Source organism: Buteo buteo, chromosome 9 (genome assembly GCF_964188355.1).
Source record: "Buteo buteo chromosome 9, bButBut1.hap1.1, whole genome shotgun sequence".
Taxonomy (NCBI): Eukaryota; Metazoa; Chordata; class Aves; order Accipitriformes; family Accipitridae; genus Buteo; species Buteo buteo.
The window spans coordinates 34,596,080-34,614,216 of record NC_134179.1 but is presented as its reverse complement, the minus strand read 5'-3'; the positions used below and the strand labels follow the sequence as shown (position 1 = coordinate 34,614,216).

General features: G+C 35.6%; 1 protein-coding gene across 1 annotated transcript in view; it reads left to right on the top strand.

Annotated features, from left to right (window-relative positions):
* The window catches only part of ADGB (androglobin), a 104,682-nt gene that overhangs the window by 37,650 nt on the left and 48,895 nt on the right, over window positions 1–18,137 (top strand). The window contains exons 13-19 of the mRNA XM_075036817.1: window positions 2,752–2,797; window positions 9,041–9,209; window positions 11,126–11,189; window positions 12,842–12,944; window positions 13,965–14,106; window positions 16,249–16,363; window positions 17,845–18,012. Coding sequence (XP_074892918.1) covers window positions 2,752–2,797; window positions 9,041–9,209; window positions 11,126–11,189; window positions 12,842–12,944; window positions 13,965–14,106; window positions 16,249–16,363; window positions 17,845–18,012 — 807 coding nt within the window. The remainder of the gene's footprint in view (window positions 1–2,751; window positions 2,798–9,040; window positions 9,210–11,125; window positions 11,190–12,841; window positions 12,945–13,964; window positions 14,107–16,248; window positions 16,364–17,844; window positions 18,013–18,137) is intronic.

Here is an 18,137-nt window from a genome sequence, read left to right as displayed (position 1 = left end):
TAAATCTGTAGTTTATTCTCTCAACTCTTTCCTTTAGTTAGTTCAGAGAAGATCAAAAACCTAGAATTTTGACAGGGGTGAGACTCCTGAGCCTATTCTGGGCCTGTGGAGGTGCTGTAAAATGCTGCAGTAAGACTTCTACTGCAGCTAGGAATTAAAGTAGAAAGCCATAAGGCTTTCCTTTAAGGAAGCATTCACAGGTCACTTCATACTGTGTATGCAGGGTAGTCTGTAACAGGAGGGTTGAGGCAGACCTGGAGTTCTAGCACAATGACCTTGTGCAAACTTTAGATGCTGTTGTGACCTGCCATCCAGTCTAACTTACTCAGACTCTAAATTTTGTCAGTCTTCCCCTCAAAAAATATTTCTAGATTGTATTGAGAGAGCATAAAAGCAGCTCCAAGTCAGTATAGCTCCCACAACTCCTCTGAAACACAGAACAGAAAATCACTCTGTGTGTCCAGATGTTGGCCAGCTCAATGCTGTCAGTTTCAGCATTAGCACCTTTGACACAGGTAAAGTTGGGTATATATGGGGAGTTTAGGTGGAGGGAAGGATGACAAACATTGTTAAAGGGAGACTTGGGATGAAAAGAAGCTTGCAAATTTGTTTGCAATAGCCTTTTTAGGCTTTAATATTTATCTTTGCAAAGGCAAAGCTAGTCCAGTTAACCCATTAATAGTGCCACGTTCAAATAGGAAGTAAGCTGGAAACTGGAATCTCTCTCCCGCTCTTCCTTCCTCATAAAAAAAAAAAACAAACCACAAAACCCGAAAAAGTGAAAGTGAGTCTCGTGCACAGTATGTCATGTTGCAGGTAAGAGGGCAGTCAGAAAGAAGGATGATGAGGCATGCATTTTTAACAACTTCCAAGATTTTAATCTCTCAAAGAAAAGGACCCTGTCTTTTCAAATGTAATGAGTGGACTTTTCTGAAAGGCTGGCTGACTTGATTTCGACTTTAAATGTAAGTCGATACCTTGACTTCAGCAAGGCCTTTGACACTGTCTCTCATGGCATACTCCTTGAGAAACTGGCGTCTCGTGGCCTGGATAAGTGCACTCTTCACTGGGTGAAAAACTGGCTGGATGGACGAGCCCAGAGGGTTGTGGTGAAAGGGGTTAAATCCAGTTGGCGGCGGGTCACAAGTGGTGTTCCCCAGGGCTCGGTGTTGGGCCCTGTTCTGTTTAGTATCTTTATCGATGATTTGGATGAGGGGATTGAGTGCACCCTCAGCAAGTTTGCAGACGACACCAAGTTGGGAGGGAGGGTTGGTCTGCTTGAGGGTAGGGAGGCTCTACAGAGGGATCTGGACAGGCTGGATCAATGGGCTGAGGCCAATCGTATGAAGTTCAAGAAGGCCAAGTGCTGGGTGCTGCACTTTGGTCATGGTAACCCCACGCAGCGCTACAGGCTTGGGGAAGAGTGGCTGGAAAGCTGCCCAGCAGAGAAAGACCTGGGGGTGCTGGTTGACAGACGGCTGAATATGAGCCAGCAGTGTGCCCAGGTGGCCAAGAAGACCAACGGCATCCTGGCCTGTATCAGAAATAGTGTGGCCAGCAGGAGCAGGGAGGTGATTGTTCCCCTGTACTGGGCACTGGTGAGGCCGCACCTCGAGTGCTGTGTTCAGTTTTGGGCCCCTCACTACAGGAAAGACATTGAGGTGCTGGAGCGTGTCCAGAGAAGGGCAACTGAGCTGGTGAGGGGCCTGGAGCACAAGTCTTATGAGGACCGACTGAGGGAGCTGGGGTTGTTTAGTCTGGAGAAGAGGAGGCTGAGGGGAGACCTTATCGCTCTCTACAACTACCTGAAAGGAGGTTGTAGTAAGGTGGGTGTTGGTCTCTTCTGTCAGGTGGCTGGAGATAGGACAAGAGGAAATGGCCTCAAGTTGAGGCAAGGGAGATTTAGGTTAGATACTAGGAAAAAATTTTTTACTGAGAGGGTTGTCAAACATTGGAATGGGCTGCCCAGGGAAGTGGTTGAGTCACCATCCCTGGAGGTATTAAAAAAGCGACTGGACAGGGTACTTCAGGACATGGTTTAGTGGGCATGGTTAATGGCTGGACTCGATGATCTTGAAGGTCTTTTCCAACCTAAATGATTCTATGATTCTATGATTCTATGATTGCATTCATATTAGTTAAGCAGCTTTAGCTTGGAAATGGGATTGAGCAGGACAAAGTTTTTTGCCAAAAACATATAAAAAAGAGCAGGCTACTTTTTATTTATGCAGCTGATAGAAAACAAAAGATGCTGTAGCAATCTAGCAATCAGGCTTGCTCTTGCCAATGACAGTTGTCTACAGTTGCACAGCAAGAAATGCTTTTTGGAAAAGAAGCCTTCCATATACTTTCCTAGAATGGAAACAGAAGAGAAAAGAAAAGAATTGGTTCTAGAATAGGACTAATTAGTTCTCAGAATAGAACTTATTTTATTGTCAAAGAACAGTAATACCAAAGAACATTTTTTTAACAGCAGAGGAGTAGGCATATGGAACAGCTTTTTTCTCAGACTCCAGATCACATGTACTTCTTTAGAAAAACATCAGTCTGTCTATTGGTGATGTATATGTAGGTATTGTGGTGAATTTTATTTCTACAATTCTTTAAAAAAATCTATACCACAATGATAACTTACTAGTTTGTTTCTCCATCTCAGGAAGGACTGCCCCCAAACTAAGAATGTTCTTTAATAAAATAATGCAGGATTATAATCACCACTGTTGGTTTTTGGGTTTTTTTTTCACTATATAGGAGACCACCCTATTTTGGCAGCAGAATGCAGAGAGACCCAGTAAAGGTAAGTGTGTTTAAATTTTATATTCAGACTTCTGCCATTCCCATGTTGTTTGGCCTCAGTGTTAATCCTCATATACAAATATCAGCAGTCTTTCTTATTTATGGGTGTTGGTTTTATGGAAAAAGATTTTGAAGAACTGATAATAGCATGTATAATTACATAGAGTAGAATCTTCAGACTGGTATTAGAAAATCCCTAATTTACAAGAATATATTGAAAAAATAACACTTCTCACAAGTTACTCTCCAGTAAATTGCACTGGATTTTGTACACAGAGCTCTTTTTGTAATCACTGTGAATTATACTTTTTTTTTTTTTCTGAAATAAAAGGCAAGAAAAGAGGACAGCATCCATTTTAATAAATGTTACTTTTTTAATGTGTTTGAGATTAGTTTTGAAGAGTATTCAAACTGAGTCATTTTTTCAAAATGAGTACTTCTTTGTTTAAGTGAACATTCTAAGAGTTTGGTCAGGTGAACTTAGTAAGAGCCTTCTTATTAAAAGAAGTGACCAGATTTTCTTGGTGTACAATGAATCTCTCATAAAACTGACTGCTAGGAAACACCTTTCCTTTTGCCATAGTTGTGAAAGTGACTCTCAGAGCAGAAGAACATGTGAAACGTGAATAGGATTCATGCTTTATTTACACTGTGATTCATACATGTGACACTTGTCTTGGTTTTGGTTTTCAACTCTTCAGTCCATGTAGAAGCCTGTGCAATGCACCTTTGCTTTTTAAGCATTTCTGAAGGTTGATTCTCACGGGGGGAAAAGGCATAGAGTACCATTTTTTAAAACTTTTTTTCATTTTTATTTTGTTCTCTGTAAAATATCTATGATCCCCTCTTCCAATAATTGAAAAATACAATAAATATCCTCTCAGTTAGAGCATGTGCACAACTTCCTAACTTCTACAGTAATTAAACCCAGTAATTTTACCCAAGATGTTTAGATATTTTCATAGTTTTTAACTTTATCTTCATTCTGGAAAAATGTGCAACCTATCAACCATCTCTAGTAACCCCCAAAGAGGGTAATACAAGATAAGTTTATAAAAGAGAAGGGGAGGGGGGAGCCCAACCAGACCTGGGTCATACTAAAAGTATAATGAAGAGTGAGAATACATTTATGATTTTTAAATATCTTGAAGCAAATGTAAATTGTACTTCTCCAAAATCTGTACTAATAAACAGTTTTTAAACAAATTTGGTAAACATATGCTCAGTAGAGGCAAAGGGTATAATTTTGAGGTTATACTTTTAAGAACTGATCATGATTTCAAGTACTATAGTGCTTGAATGTCTTTTCTTATGAATTCTTACTTTTACTAATATCATCCCAGTAAAGAAAGAACCAAACCAGAAGAATCTCACTGTATCAAAATGCTACAAGTTAAATGGGCTGGAAATATATCCTTCAGTTATTCTCTCACAGCTCAGTGCCAAAACCTAATGGAAATACAGTAATTTGCAGTAGGTGACTCTTTAAGCCTGCCATGAATATATTGGGATATTGGAGTATTTTTGTAACTGTCACTGTTAATTGATTCTGAAGTTACTGTATCTCAATAGCCAGATTGCCATTTTTTCTGCTTACTCAAAAGTCTACTCAAGAAATTCCCATTGAAGAAAAGCTCCCAGAGCACAACCAAAGAAAAGGACAAAGTGGACATGTTTCCATACTCTGGCCTATATTACCAATAATTCACATTACTACTGTAGCAAAATCCTTTGTACTCAGGTTCTCTTCACGGTCTCCAGGCCATCTCAACCTATATGTTATAATTTCTCTATGCAAAATCCATTTATTCCAAATTTACATAGAAAATATTACTAATAATTACAGGATTCATTTTAATGTCTTAATTAATTATGAATTAAACCCATATTCAAAAAATTGGTTTTAAAAAAAAATAAATCATTGGGAAAGGAGGCTTAGTAATCTATCTTGGTTTAATGCTTTGCAGTGTGCCATGCACTGTAGGTTATGAGGGTTACTTTGTATTACTTCAAAACGATTCATTATGAGTCTTTCAACTCCACAGAATATCTGAGAGCATGAATCATGAACCAAAACTGAGAGAAACAGAGAAATCTTTTAAAAAATGTTTTATTTATGAGTATGGGGGTTTTAATGCACTTTTTAACATGGCTAAAAATTGCTCAAATTTTGCAAAGTCTGTCAATGAGAATTCAATAACTTCATCTCTTCAGAGTTTGGTTACAGGTTGTTAGTTAAATAAATAAATAGTCTAATGTCAGGAAGGTTCTTTCTGTTCACTTGAAGCAGATTTGAAACACATTCCTATTGAGAAAAGGGATATTTTACAGGTAAACTCACACATACAAACAAATCCTTTCCTGGATAAATAACTGCTTTTCAATATTTCAACATTTTAGTTTAGGAATCTCTGTCCTTTTATGTTTGTTTAAAAAAAAAAAAGTTTAAAATGTTCTCATTAAACTACTTAGGCTGCTAAAGTCCATTTACATTTTGTGCTATTGAGGTTTACCAAATGCAAAGAAATGTTTTTGTAAAAGTATAGTGCATCACTGTGTTTCTCTAGAATGTCCTCAGAGTAGGAAATCATAGCTCTGCAAATCTACCAGAACAAGAAATTTGTCCCAAAACATATAATTACACTTAATTGTGCTTTATTGTAAAATGAAAATTTGTACATTTACACTCTGTCTGTGTTATTGTTACAATAAAGCAGTTATATTCTCTAGATGAAGTGCTTTTCTATGATTTCCACTCGCTTTTGGTACAGATACTGGATCTAATGGAAGTTGTTTGTAGTACCACATTATTCCCATGATTATCCATTACCTCACAGAAATCTTGCTGTTCCACTATTTGTCCAGAGACATAATGAAACTAAAATACAGGCTGAAAATGACAAAACCAGAAAGTGAAATTTCAAATAAGCATGCTGGAATTAAGTATGACATTACTGTATGGTGTATATGGAATATATTTGAAGTAGTATACAGTAAGGTGGAAAATTTCTTTGATCATGTGGACAATCTTTATATTTTCCATAAAAGTAGGTAGAATTTGACATTCTGTTAAAGTGAACTTGAAGTTGATAGATTGGTTGCCTTCAGTTTTGCAGCATTATGTAGCACTTTTTTCATCATGAAAATGCAATTCGGTTTAAGGCAGAGCATGTATGACACTTCTGTTTCTTTATGTGATATTTTTCATCAAAAAATCTCCTTCCTAATCCCTCCCCCCCCCAAAGTAGTCTGACATGTTCTACCTGGATTAAGTTATTTTGCCTTTCAATCCATCTACCCATTTGCCAGCATTTGAAATTCGGTTTACTGGCATTCAACTAAATAATCTGTAGTTGATCACTTTTCGTATTTTCTTTAAAACATTTGCTAATCTTCAAACTCATAGTAGAAAACCTACATTTAAAGATATCTTAAATACCATTTTGAAAGATATTTTAAGTACCGTTTTGTGGATTGGAGATTTCCTGTGCCATTATCTCTGTGCTCTGTTATGGAAATTAGCTACACCCTTCATATTTGGTGTGTTATGTTCTTGCAATTTCTGCGGTAAATGGGAAATTTCTGGTTTTGTACCTCTATGCCCATAAGTCAGCCTGTCTGTCCCTTCTTACTGAAAACTGAGGCACGGGACTCACTTCAATTTTGAACCATTTTGAACATTTTTTTTTACAAGGTAGTATTTTCTTGTGCTCTTTCGTTTACTTGGGTAGCAAACATTTTAATTTGCTTATTATTGTGTTCTCCTAAAGAGCTAGCTCATGACTACAAAGAGCCAGATATAAAGCATCCAGATAGTGAATGAATGTTAGCACCCAAAACTGTAGTCAGTTTGATGAGGATCTTGTTTTCTATTAAGCGTCTCAGTAAAAAGCCAGTGCTTGAAAAATGATGAGCACTTACCAAAAGCAATGACAGCATTTGATGCTAAACTGTCATAAAATGTGTCTTCTCGCTTTCTTAAGAACATTACTCTTTCTAATAATTTTGGGGGTTTCGTGCAGTACAGTATTTTCTTACCACATAAATAGGGATTTTTGTGATAAACACTGCTAATCTCTGTTCATTTGCTACTCTTTCTTTTTTCCATTTTTGGATTAATTGTCCTAGTTTGTACGCTGCTGTGCTCTTAGTTATTGATCTGTTTTTATTTGTCTTCTACTTTTTGTTACAATGAATGTATGTTATTGCTTCTGTACTGGAATGGTTTCCCTTATTCATCAAGTTACTTTTTTTTCTCTTGTGTTTGATTGTAACATTAATCTTTGTTGCCTGAGTTCTAAACAGCATGAAATTCTTGAATTCAGATATGCCATTCCCTTTTCTGAAGCTCTCTGCAGTGTTTAACTTTATGATAAGCTCATATTATATCCCTGTGTATTTGATTAATATTTGCATTTGTTCAAGGAATTAATTATATGTTAATTATGGAGAATTATTTGCTGCAATTATCTTCCATATGTCAGTTTTAAAATACTATTTTATACTGAGCGTCTCTTAAGATTTGTTTCAAATGCATTTATCATTTTATTCCATAAATTATATCTTCATTATATCACCCAGCGTTTGCAGTTTCTCATAGCTGGAAATGGCACTTCTTGCATACAAGGTAAATGACAGCAGTTTGATTTACTTTTTTCTTACAATTGTATCAGGAAGCTCTGAACAGCATTGTCTTTGGACTGCAGAGATCAAAAAGAATAAAATATGCTTTTTGATTACATTCTCACAAGATTTTCATTACTTGTTCGAAGAGGAGCGGGGAAACTTCAGCCATTTTGTTGACACCATTTTTGCCTTCCATTAGCTGCACTGGAAGAGCTATCTTCCCTCTGACCCCACTCTGTGTACATAATCAACAGAAAGGTTTATGTCTTTACTTTTAAATATGGTGGAGCATATCTTCTAGTTGAAGGCTGCAGAGATCTACTGACCCTATTGATCCTGAAGAAGGTCTATTGATAGTAGTCTAGTACTCATGTTGAGAATCAACCAAGAGGAGCAACATTGAGCCACAGGAAGATGCCATTGGGCATAGTTGTGCTCTACTGACACCTTCATAATCCTTTCTGTGATAGGCATGTTTGTAAGCCAAGCACTGCGGTTATTTCACTGGAGACCTAAACCTCATGTTAACTTAAATCTAAGAAAAAGCCTAGATTTTATATCTTACAGGTAGTTTTTCCGTGGTGTAAGGAATTCTTGAAAAATAGTTGCAAACTAATTTAAAGCCACCTACATATTATAAACACATTAGTTATCCAGCGCATCACTATGTGTCTTGCCGATCGTGAAATATTACAAAGCACATTTAAATATAAATTATGTATTTTTCTAATTAGCTTTCTCATTTGTTATACCTTACCTGTTTGGATATTACCTCATTTTTTTCCTCAGCAAACACTCTGAATTGCTAGCTGTTCATGTTTGAGCTGTTCTGTTCTATTCTCAGCTGTTCTGAGCTATTCTCAAAACTTCTTTTTGGGCCAGATTAAACATCTTCAATAACTATACGTATGAATCTCAGAGTAGAGGCAGAGCAAGTGACATTACAACACAACATAAAGTTATTAAATGATTGTAAAATGTGTCTATATGATGTTTCTGTGTTTATATTTTAGTATGAATCTGACAGTAGTTCTGATTTTCCTACAAGAAAATTCATGTAATGATGTAGTTATATTTCTCTAGATATATTTCTGTTTACAAGTCGTTAGACTGATTTTTGTGAGTAGCGTCACAGGGGGTACTATCTAAATACCAGAGGCAAGGATAGGTCTTTGTGTCCTCCACAATTCTGTGTATTTTTTATTTTCTGTGTGTTATGAAAATTTTATGATACTGCCCCATCAGCTTTTCACTGAATAGGAGCTTTGGACAAGGGGTTGTATCTTTCTTTATATAGATGACTTCAGGTTTGCAGAATTCATATGTATGTTTACCTAACATGCTTAAACTAAAGATTCTAGGGCACAGTTCAATATGTGATAGCATATTGAGGCAGAATACTTAAGCAGTTGCAGATGTAAACAACAAATATCTATACTGAGTTGTTTCAGTCACCTTTTGAGCTTTTTAGGCTAGTGGGTTAGTTTTTATTTTTAAACTCTGAGATGTATGGAAAATATCCTGGTAATTTTAGGATATTTTTTCAATAGAAGAATGATATTACTTTAATGTGCATATTGTCACTGTACTGGCTCTGTGTGTCTTCTTATCTTTGCAGAAGAATTAAATGAAAATATCAGTTTTGATGCAAAACGAATGTCAGAAACAGCTGATACTGGTACGAACAGCCAGACAGGGGATAAATCAAAGGAAGAAATGGAGTCAGAAAGGACTTCTGTTTCCACGGAAACCTGGATTAACTTTGAAGACTTCTGTGTTTGTTTCCAGTAAGGAACAGAGGTTTTGGGTTTTATTCCATAAAATATACAGTATAACAATGGTAAAATGTGAAACGTGACTATATAAAAAACTGTATCTTCTCAACAGATCTTTGTATAACCATCCTGCCATTCAGGCTAGTCCCAAGGCTACTCTTCAGACCAGACTTATTGTCCCTGTTGACAGTAAGTCTGTAGGTGCAGCCCCACGCTGTGTCTTGCGTATGTCTTCCAGAGTCCAGTGGAGAACACAACCACCAGCTTCATAAAGCATCTGTCAGCCTGTAATGTGGGTGGAAGATGGTAGGTCATGGAGTGTGCTCACACACCCGACACATCAGCCACTAGGCAGACACAGTCTGCATCTGAACAACACAATTCTAAGGCAAAAAAAGTTGTTGAAATCTTCTGTTGACATCAGGATAGCTCAGCTTGGTCAACTGGATGCTTTCTTTTGCTCCCTTTTCAATATAATTCCAAGGCTTTTGTACTTCTGCAAACATAAAAAAGCTAGTGTAATTGTAGCATAGTATCTTTAGTTTCTGTCTTTCAGTTTTATGTAGCCTGTTACAACACAGATCCTTTAGAGAATCTGACATTGCTGAGGGGAGTAATTTTATCTGAGAAAATTCTCCCAGGTTTTTTTCATTTGAATTTGTAACTGAGATTTCTTTGTGAAGCTTTTATTTTCATAAATGAGTGTTTTCTTGAGCAGATATTAAACTCTGCTCCCTCTCTGAGGGGGAATGTATAACTTTCATGCCAGCAGCACTACAGGAACTTTAGGAATAAAAGGTCATAGATCACTTTAGACCTCATTAAGGTGTGCCTGACTACTTTTAGGGAGCCCCAGGTCCAGGAAGATAAGGCCTTCAGAAAAAAGCATCACAAGCGAAGTAATTTCCTTTCCTTTCAAAGTCTTGCTTACAGTGTTATACAGAGAGAATGTAAAATATGAACTTTTTAACTTGTTAGCCAGCCGTTAAAGTACTGTTGACCTTTTGTAGACCACTGTAATATTAATTAAGGTATAGTGCATTTGTCAGTTTCTTATTCCTGTCCCTAAACAGGTGAGAATTTACTTATTTTTACAGTGAACTGATAAAGTAGCTGTTAACAAAGCATCCTGATTGACCTTTGAAGAATTTATCACTTAGAAGAAATTAGGCACTTAAGATTTTCAGTTTACCAGTCAGTTCTGTTGAAAGCATTTCCTTGACTGACATGCCTACATCTTGGATGCAGTAAAAATAAGATGAATGTTCAGAGTGCATATCAACTTTGAGAAATGAGGAAAATTTTAGTCATTGTAGGAATTGATATGTCAGCAATGGATCAGGATCGCTGTGTAGTTTCTGGTAATCAAAATATTTATTTTATATGAAACATTGGACTTCACATCTGATTCCATCCTCAATTAAAGCTGAAGTCATTTATGTTGCCCTTGGTTAAATCAAGGTCAGAAAAAATTGTTGTCAGGCGCTAAGTAGCTTTCTGAAGGTGTGCAAACACCACAGAATTGAAAAAGCACATTAATAAGCTATACAAAATAGTTCTTCCTTACAGTGGTACTTTACAGATAACTTTATTACAGTAATTTTCAGGTAGGCATGGAAGTTTTAGAGTAATATTAGCTTATTACCATTTATAGATTCAAATTGGACAAATTAGTGGCCTGACCTCCAATGGAAAACTGTAGAAGTGCAGCTAAGATAGAAATTAATGTCAGCTGCTTTCTCTGGAGGTTAATTGTATTCACCTTTTATGAAACTAAAAATGTTGAACCATTTTTGAGAAATAGCTGGGAGTCTGATTTATGAAAGTAAAAATAGCATCTTATGCTATGAAATAGACATTTACCTGAAATATATCATTTATACTAAGATTATTTTCCTACATGTATTTTTATTTTATTTTCTCCCTAGGAACCTGTATGTTTTCCACAAGCCACATACATATGCTTATAACTATCAGAAGGCGGATTTTAAGGTATATGACTGTATTGAGTTTTTATGTGCTTTTTTTTATCTTTGTCAAAGTCTTACATAATTAGATAATAAATATATCCTAAATTATATCGGTAGATAACATAGAACTGCTAGTACTGAAAAAATAATAATTCATTAAGATTACTATAGTCAATACAAAGATAATGTTTGCTAGCAAATATCCAGAAGTATTTCAGTGTGTTTAAGACAAGAAAAAAATGTTATGGAATACTATTGCACAATAATAAAAAAATTTGAGTATGTAAATTCTGAAAGTTTGTAGTGAGAACATATATTACAGTGAATCAGATCTCCATCCTGTCTTTATCTTGATTTAAATCTACCTTATAACAAATTAGAGACTAAATTCCATTTAATGATGATTCAGTTGCAGAATCTGCCCTTCAATTCTCCTTCATCTTCACCAGTCACCTAAACCCAGATCAGGAGTCTGTGTAGCATAGCCCTCCATTTTCTCTTTACGTGCTAAGTCCTTTATCAATTTACAAGATTTTGTTGCAGGGATTAGAAATACCCCTTAGTGACACTGAAATTACAGTATTTCTTTAAACCTGCCATTAGTTCACATTATCAGAAGGTTATTCAACATGCTTGAATATCCTGTTCCAGCTCTAGTTTTATACTGTAACTGAACTGTAATTGTAGAGTACTGAAATGTAAACTCCAGGCGTGAACTTTGTAGAAAACCTGTACTGAGAAGGTTAACTACATGGATTATGCTTCATAATTGTAGTATACCTGGAATTTCACACCTCTCTGTATTTGTAATCACATCACAAGAAATTTTCCCTATCACTGCAGGATATACTTTCACAAGCCATAATTAGCATCAACAGTATGTAAGCCTGTGTGCTATTGTGCTGAAAAACTAACCCTTTGCTGTAAAACCATTCTATTTTTTCATACCAATACAGATGAAGTGTTTACACTATTAGGTAAATTCTGTATCAGACTTATAAAAGAACACTTTTATTTTATGCCATGAAGATAATAGTAGTGGTATTTCAGGATCAAATACAACAAAAATGTATTGATATGACTCTGGAGAATATAGGAAGATATGTGTTAAAACAGCTCTGAAATAAAGAAGCTCATTCACATTGAGATTTTGAAGAATTTCTAGGAACAGTAGAATCATTCTATAGTTTCTAATATTGGCATAGCAATTAGTGTTGAAGTTGAGAGTGAAAAATGCTGCCTCCATATATTTTTGTAGAAGAAAAACAGAATGAGGCAGAATCAGTTGTGTTACAAATTAAAAGAGTGCTTATTTCTTTCAAGCTTACTGTAATTAATTAGAATCAGAAAGTTGCAGCACAAAAAAAAATTTTTGCTCTTCCATTGAATGTTATTTGGCAAGTAGAACTACTAAACTGAGGTATATATGAAGAATATCGTATAAAAGTAGGTATATTCTCATTCAAGAAACTTTTGTGTTTCTTTTTATCTCTTAACTGAAAATTATGGTTTATACATGTAGCATGAGGCTCTGGGTTTAAATGAGAGGTCTGAAATTTGGAAGAAGTAGTCACAGTTAATTACTTACTTCCCATACCACATCTAGGGTCCCAATATCCTAAATTTTAGTCATACTATGTATAATGTCCAACAAATGTCCATTTTTCTATGCAGTCTACTGATGACCGAGTCTTCTATTATTTACTTGTGGACAGTCTGATGCCCATTGAAATCCTGGTTAGCTTTTCTGCATTAGTACGCTGGGATGATACTGGAGGTAAGGCCAACACAGAAAAGTGCATCTTCATGTTGTGTTTTCCCATTCTTGAATATGTCTGTGCTGTTGTGTTTGTCTGTGGTGTATTTTGGCACAGTTTGAGAGTTTAGCATTAGTCAAACTGATTCTAGGAAATACACTAAAATTCAAGCAATACTTGCTATTTCATATTGATGATTAATATTTTCTGGAAAGGATCCCTCCCTTTACTCTTTATTATGATTTGCTGCAAGCTTTTCATCAATATATTGCTGGTATGGATTTCCTTGTGGTTCTTAGGGTTTCTTTTTCTACAAATTCCATTCTTGCAAGCTACTTTATGCCATAGCTGATCAAAATGCAATAAAATCAGCAATATGACCAAAGTTTATTTTTTAAGTGATTTTTATGCTGGTGCACAGTAAGCTCTTAAGTATATTTACAGCTGGCTTATTTTGAGATCCAACAGCTTGGATGATTTAAATAAAAATCACTTGTATTTTATGAAAATCATTGAATGGCATTCAGAAAAGCTAATGCATGTTATGACAGTTGGCTTAAATTAATCAGACTTTTAAACATTGGGTATGCACATAATTTTAGTGCATCTAGAGTAGAGTAGGTAGAACCAAACGAAAGCTTAAAAAAAACCCAAACTGACCATCCTGTTAAAAAACTACAATATAAATATAAGCTTTGTATGGCTGTTTGCTTCCATTGCATGTGGACAGAATGGATTTTTATGGAGTTTTAGAGCACCTTAAGTGACTTCGAAGATATCTGATTTACACATCCTCCTAACACATTCTTTTAACCATTATTTTCTAGTAAATAGTACAAATAAACCATGATCTGTACCACCTATGCATTTTAAATGACTGGCTCTTTTCTATGAATTATCAAAGTCTAAATGAAGACTTCAATGATTGTGAAGTAGCTACAGATTCTGCATAAATGTATTTGACTTCTACTGTTATTCCACACCCCCCCCCAATTGTGTGTGGGTTTTGTTTGGGTTTTTTTTTTTCTTTCTTAATCTAGGTACTAAACAAGAATGTTCTAGTATTTCAAAGGGTGTGCTGATGGTTGAACATTTCTCTTGGAAATGTGTGACTCCTGGAGAACTTCTGTTAAAGATGCATACATCCGCAACCAAAGCTACTGTGTTGAATCTTCCTGTTGGGTATGTATGAGTCTTCACTTCTGTCCTAATACTTTAGTCTTAAGGTTTGAGATGATCTTTTCCTTTACACAATAACTAAGAGTTTATTTCCTAAAACATAACTTTTTGGAATATCAAGCTGGTTAATAGCTAGGATTTGGTAAGACTGCAAAATTGCTATGAATTTAAAATAATTACCAAAACCTTTATAAAGATTTTGAATTCTTTACTCTTATTTAAGAGCATTTACCAAGAAAAATCACACTGACTTGCTGAAAAATAAACTAGAATACAAATTCTTACTTAAAAGTGTTTCTAACTAGAATGATTTTGAGATGTTCCTTGCAGTACCAATAAAAACTAAAGAATTAGGATTTTTAGTGGAACTGTAAAAGCATGATTATACTATAGGAGGTTTCATAGCTTTTCTTGAAACAGGATTTATGAAACATGACAGGAGAAATTCTGAGGTTATACATGAAGCCTTGTGTATCTTACTTCACACTCACATAGTGCTAGTATGATTTATTTGTCTTTGCATGTAACTCTAGATATTCAGTGTAGAGCATTGACTGATTGTTTAAATAAAGAAATAGATAAAGGCAACAGCCTTTGATATTTGTTAGTTTCTGAAAATGCTTCCAGTTATACAAGTAAGATGACATCTTCATACCTTGCCATAAGCATAAAGTTGCTAATTCATTGAGGCCACCTGCTTTTCCAAAAATAGAGACTAGGCAGTTAATCTCAGAGATGAGACAAAATGTATTTTTAAAAAATCAAATGAGATTTCAAATAAATAGGTGTAGAAAGAAAATACCACAATACTAGCACACTGATATTAAATCAAAGCACTTTAATAGTGCTTTCTATTTGTTTTGATTCAGACTAAAAATGGAAAAGTTATTATTGTATCTATAGGTTAGTTCTGCCACCACATGTATTTTCTTAGTGTAGTTTCCAAAAGCTGCATATCTCTGGCCTGTAGGGAAGCCAAAAATGTCTGTCTTTTTGCACCTGCAAATTTCAAAGCTACCAGAGATACAGGCAGCTCAAATTGATAAGCTTCTCACCTTTGATTCTCTTTACTCCAGGCAGAGCCAGCAGGCTTTCAGGAAGATTTAATTTACAGCAGGTGTGGGAGACAAATGGGCTTATTGACTGCATCCCCATTTCATTCCAAATGAGAAATGACTTGCTAAGCCAGGAAGGCACTTTATTCCCTCTGTCTGTTGGTGGCCAGGGGGCACTTCAGATTTCACTTGCAAGAAGATGCAATTAAAAAAGGGCAAGTGTATGTGGGGGGTAACTCTCCTTTCTTACTCTCACTGCTGGATCTCTGGTTAACACTTTGAAGCTGTGACCTGGATGAACTTCTCCAGCTAAATGCTATTCTGACACTGATATAAGACCATGTCAGCTTCACCATTTGGTATCAGCAAGCTCCTCAAGTATTTCAGTGGGACTGCAGGACATTGTTGACTGGAGAGAAGAGCATGAATCCCCTGTGTTGTATAACTATAGTTACGAATAGTTTCTTTTATGATCAGAATCCATTATAGGGTATGATCAGGCAAACAAGAATAAGTTGAGTGTATCCCAATAAGACATGCTGAATTTCTGTTGTTTGCCACCTTAGGAGGTTATGGTTGAGTGGTCTGGCCCACAGTTGCTCCCCATAATGGTCACTCTGTAGTGTTCATCTACCCTGACATGATTATGTATTAATTTTTCCTGGTTTTGACAATGCAAACATGGACATTATGATCTAAGTAAGGCATGACCAAAACACTTGACTTCTCTAAGCTTTCTAGAGCAGATAAGTTTTTAAGGGTAGCTAACTATAATCCTGACTAAAAAACTTTGGGTTTGTATCCATCTGAAATAGTGAAACTACCTATTTTGCTAAAGAAAATCAAAATAAAACCTAAACAATTAAAATAAAAATAAAATAATATTGACTTCTCTGATTTTACCTACTGCCTATGTTTGGCAGTTCTTGAGAAGCAAGGAGTTAGAAATGCAGGATTTGAAGAGCTAGGACATCTAGGAAAGGATTTCACTTTTACCAGAAGTATGAAAAGAAAAAGTTAAGAATTGCTGTGATTTATTTTTTTTTAAAAAGAGATGCTTTTTGGATTTTTTTTTCTTTCTTGAATGTAGACGACATATATTGCTCTTCACAGTAAGTGCTCCCATAGGGCACCACATTCATCTGTGTAGCATGGTGCCATGTGTCTTTGGAGAAGAGGATACTGTGATGCCAGATCTTGAAAAGGTATGCATAACCAGAACCAGTAAAACATTGTGATAACAGTGTTTCTGACTATTATTTAAAGTGAAGTACTGTTAGGTCTTGATTTAGAGCTATTATATTTAATGGTATAATATTAATTTCAATATGAAATGGATAAGTGTGTAAAAGAAATGTGTTTTACAGCACAGCAGGCACTTGGATATTGCTACAATTGTCTTATATAAATATGTAAGTAAGCATTGGGTAGTATTGTAGTTTACATAGAACAGCAGCATAAAACGGAATGTTAAAAATAGTTTTGTGAAATGCATGTCAGAGGTAGCACATAAGCGCTCTTTTTGAGTCATGTGATAAAATACATGTACAGATATTAATTAATATTAAAAAAATACTCACATAGTAAAATAAACTGTCACACCACTAAGGTTTGTTTTGTCCCATGAGATCACATATTATTCACTGGGTCCCAGAGCAGCTTTTATATCTAAAATGAACAATTGATTCAAACAACTTTTCATAGCTGAGATAAGAGGCCCAGGGGAGTAATTACTACAGCTTTTGTTCTTCATTGCCTGCAATCCAGACAGATATCACTGTCATCCATATTTTCAAGATTTCTTTGACAATCAGTAGGCCCAAATATTTGTCATGGGCACTGAGAGGAGGGAGTATAGCTTCTGGAGTGCAGTTGTGCAAAAATAATTTGAAAGGTGAGTGTAATAGCAAATTTACATAGCAGTGTAGATTCAGAGTCCTCATAATAGGTCATTAAAGCAGCTTGTGCAAATCTATTACATTTATTGTAGCAAAGTTTAAATATACCAGTTGGGCCATTAAAAATGTCTTGTGGCTGTACTATCCCCTTGTCTTCAGGTTGTGGATGAAAAGCTATTCCTCATCAAGAAAATAAAGTGGAATTTTATCCTGGTGTTTTCTCTGCACTTATTTTTGAAGACAGCAATTTCTCTGCAGAGTGTCATTTGTAGGAAAATGTCCACATTCTTGCACAGAAATCCTGTGATTAATGATGAAGATTAATGATGCTTTAGGCAGCATGTATTTGGAGGTTGTTTTCAGCAGGATGCAAATACTCATCTGTCCTTTTATAATAGAAGAGATGCTGAGCATTTCAGCTAACAAGAGTCTTATTATCACTGCAGTAGAACGTCTCTGTGTGCATCTTATATTTGGCTAAATGTCCTAGGACTAGTGATACAGGAAAAATAAAATCCTTAACAGATATATGTTATGGTGCCTGTTATAGTGTTGTAACATTTTTTTTTCAATAGCTAAAATCAGTGAAAATTTGGTGTGCTTTTGAATACCAGAGACCAAATTGATTTTACAGTTTATGAGATTAATAACAATTGCTTGACTTAAGAAAAGTTTTGTACTTCATCACAGAAAAAAATGCTTGTATGCTGTTGCAGCCTAAAAAGAAAACAAAAAAAAATCTTAAAGAAATCTTTCTGACAATGATTGTTTTTATTCTATCTCTCCAGGAGAGCTACCGGTTTATAGAACAGGCTACAGCTATCCTGAAAGCTGTTGGAAATGTGATAAATAATTTCAACAGTAAGACTGAACTTTCTAAAGCCTTGAAGCAGTTGGAACTAACTCACTGTCCTCCTGGCCTCCACGGTACTGGAATGGCTGAAGAACACTTCAAGGTGAGCAAACAATTTTAATAAACATGTATCTAAAGGCTACAAAAGCTGCCTAACAGCTTAACATTGTTGTCATCCTCTTCAAACCAATGGCTGTGTTTTTACAAAGGACCTCCTGAGTGCTCCAA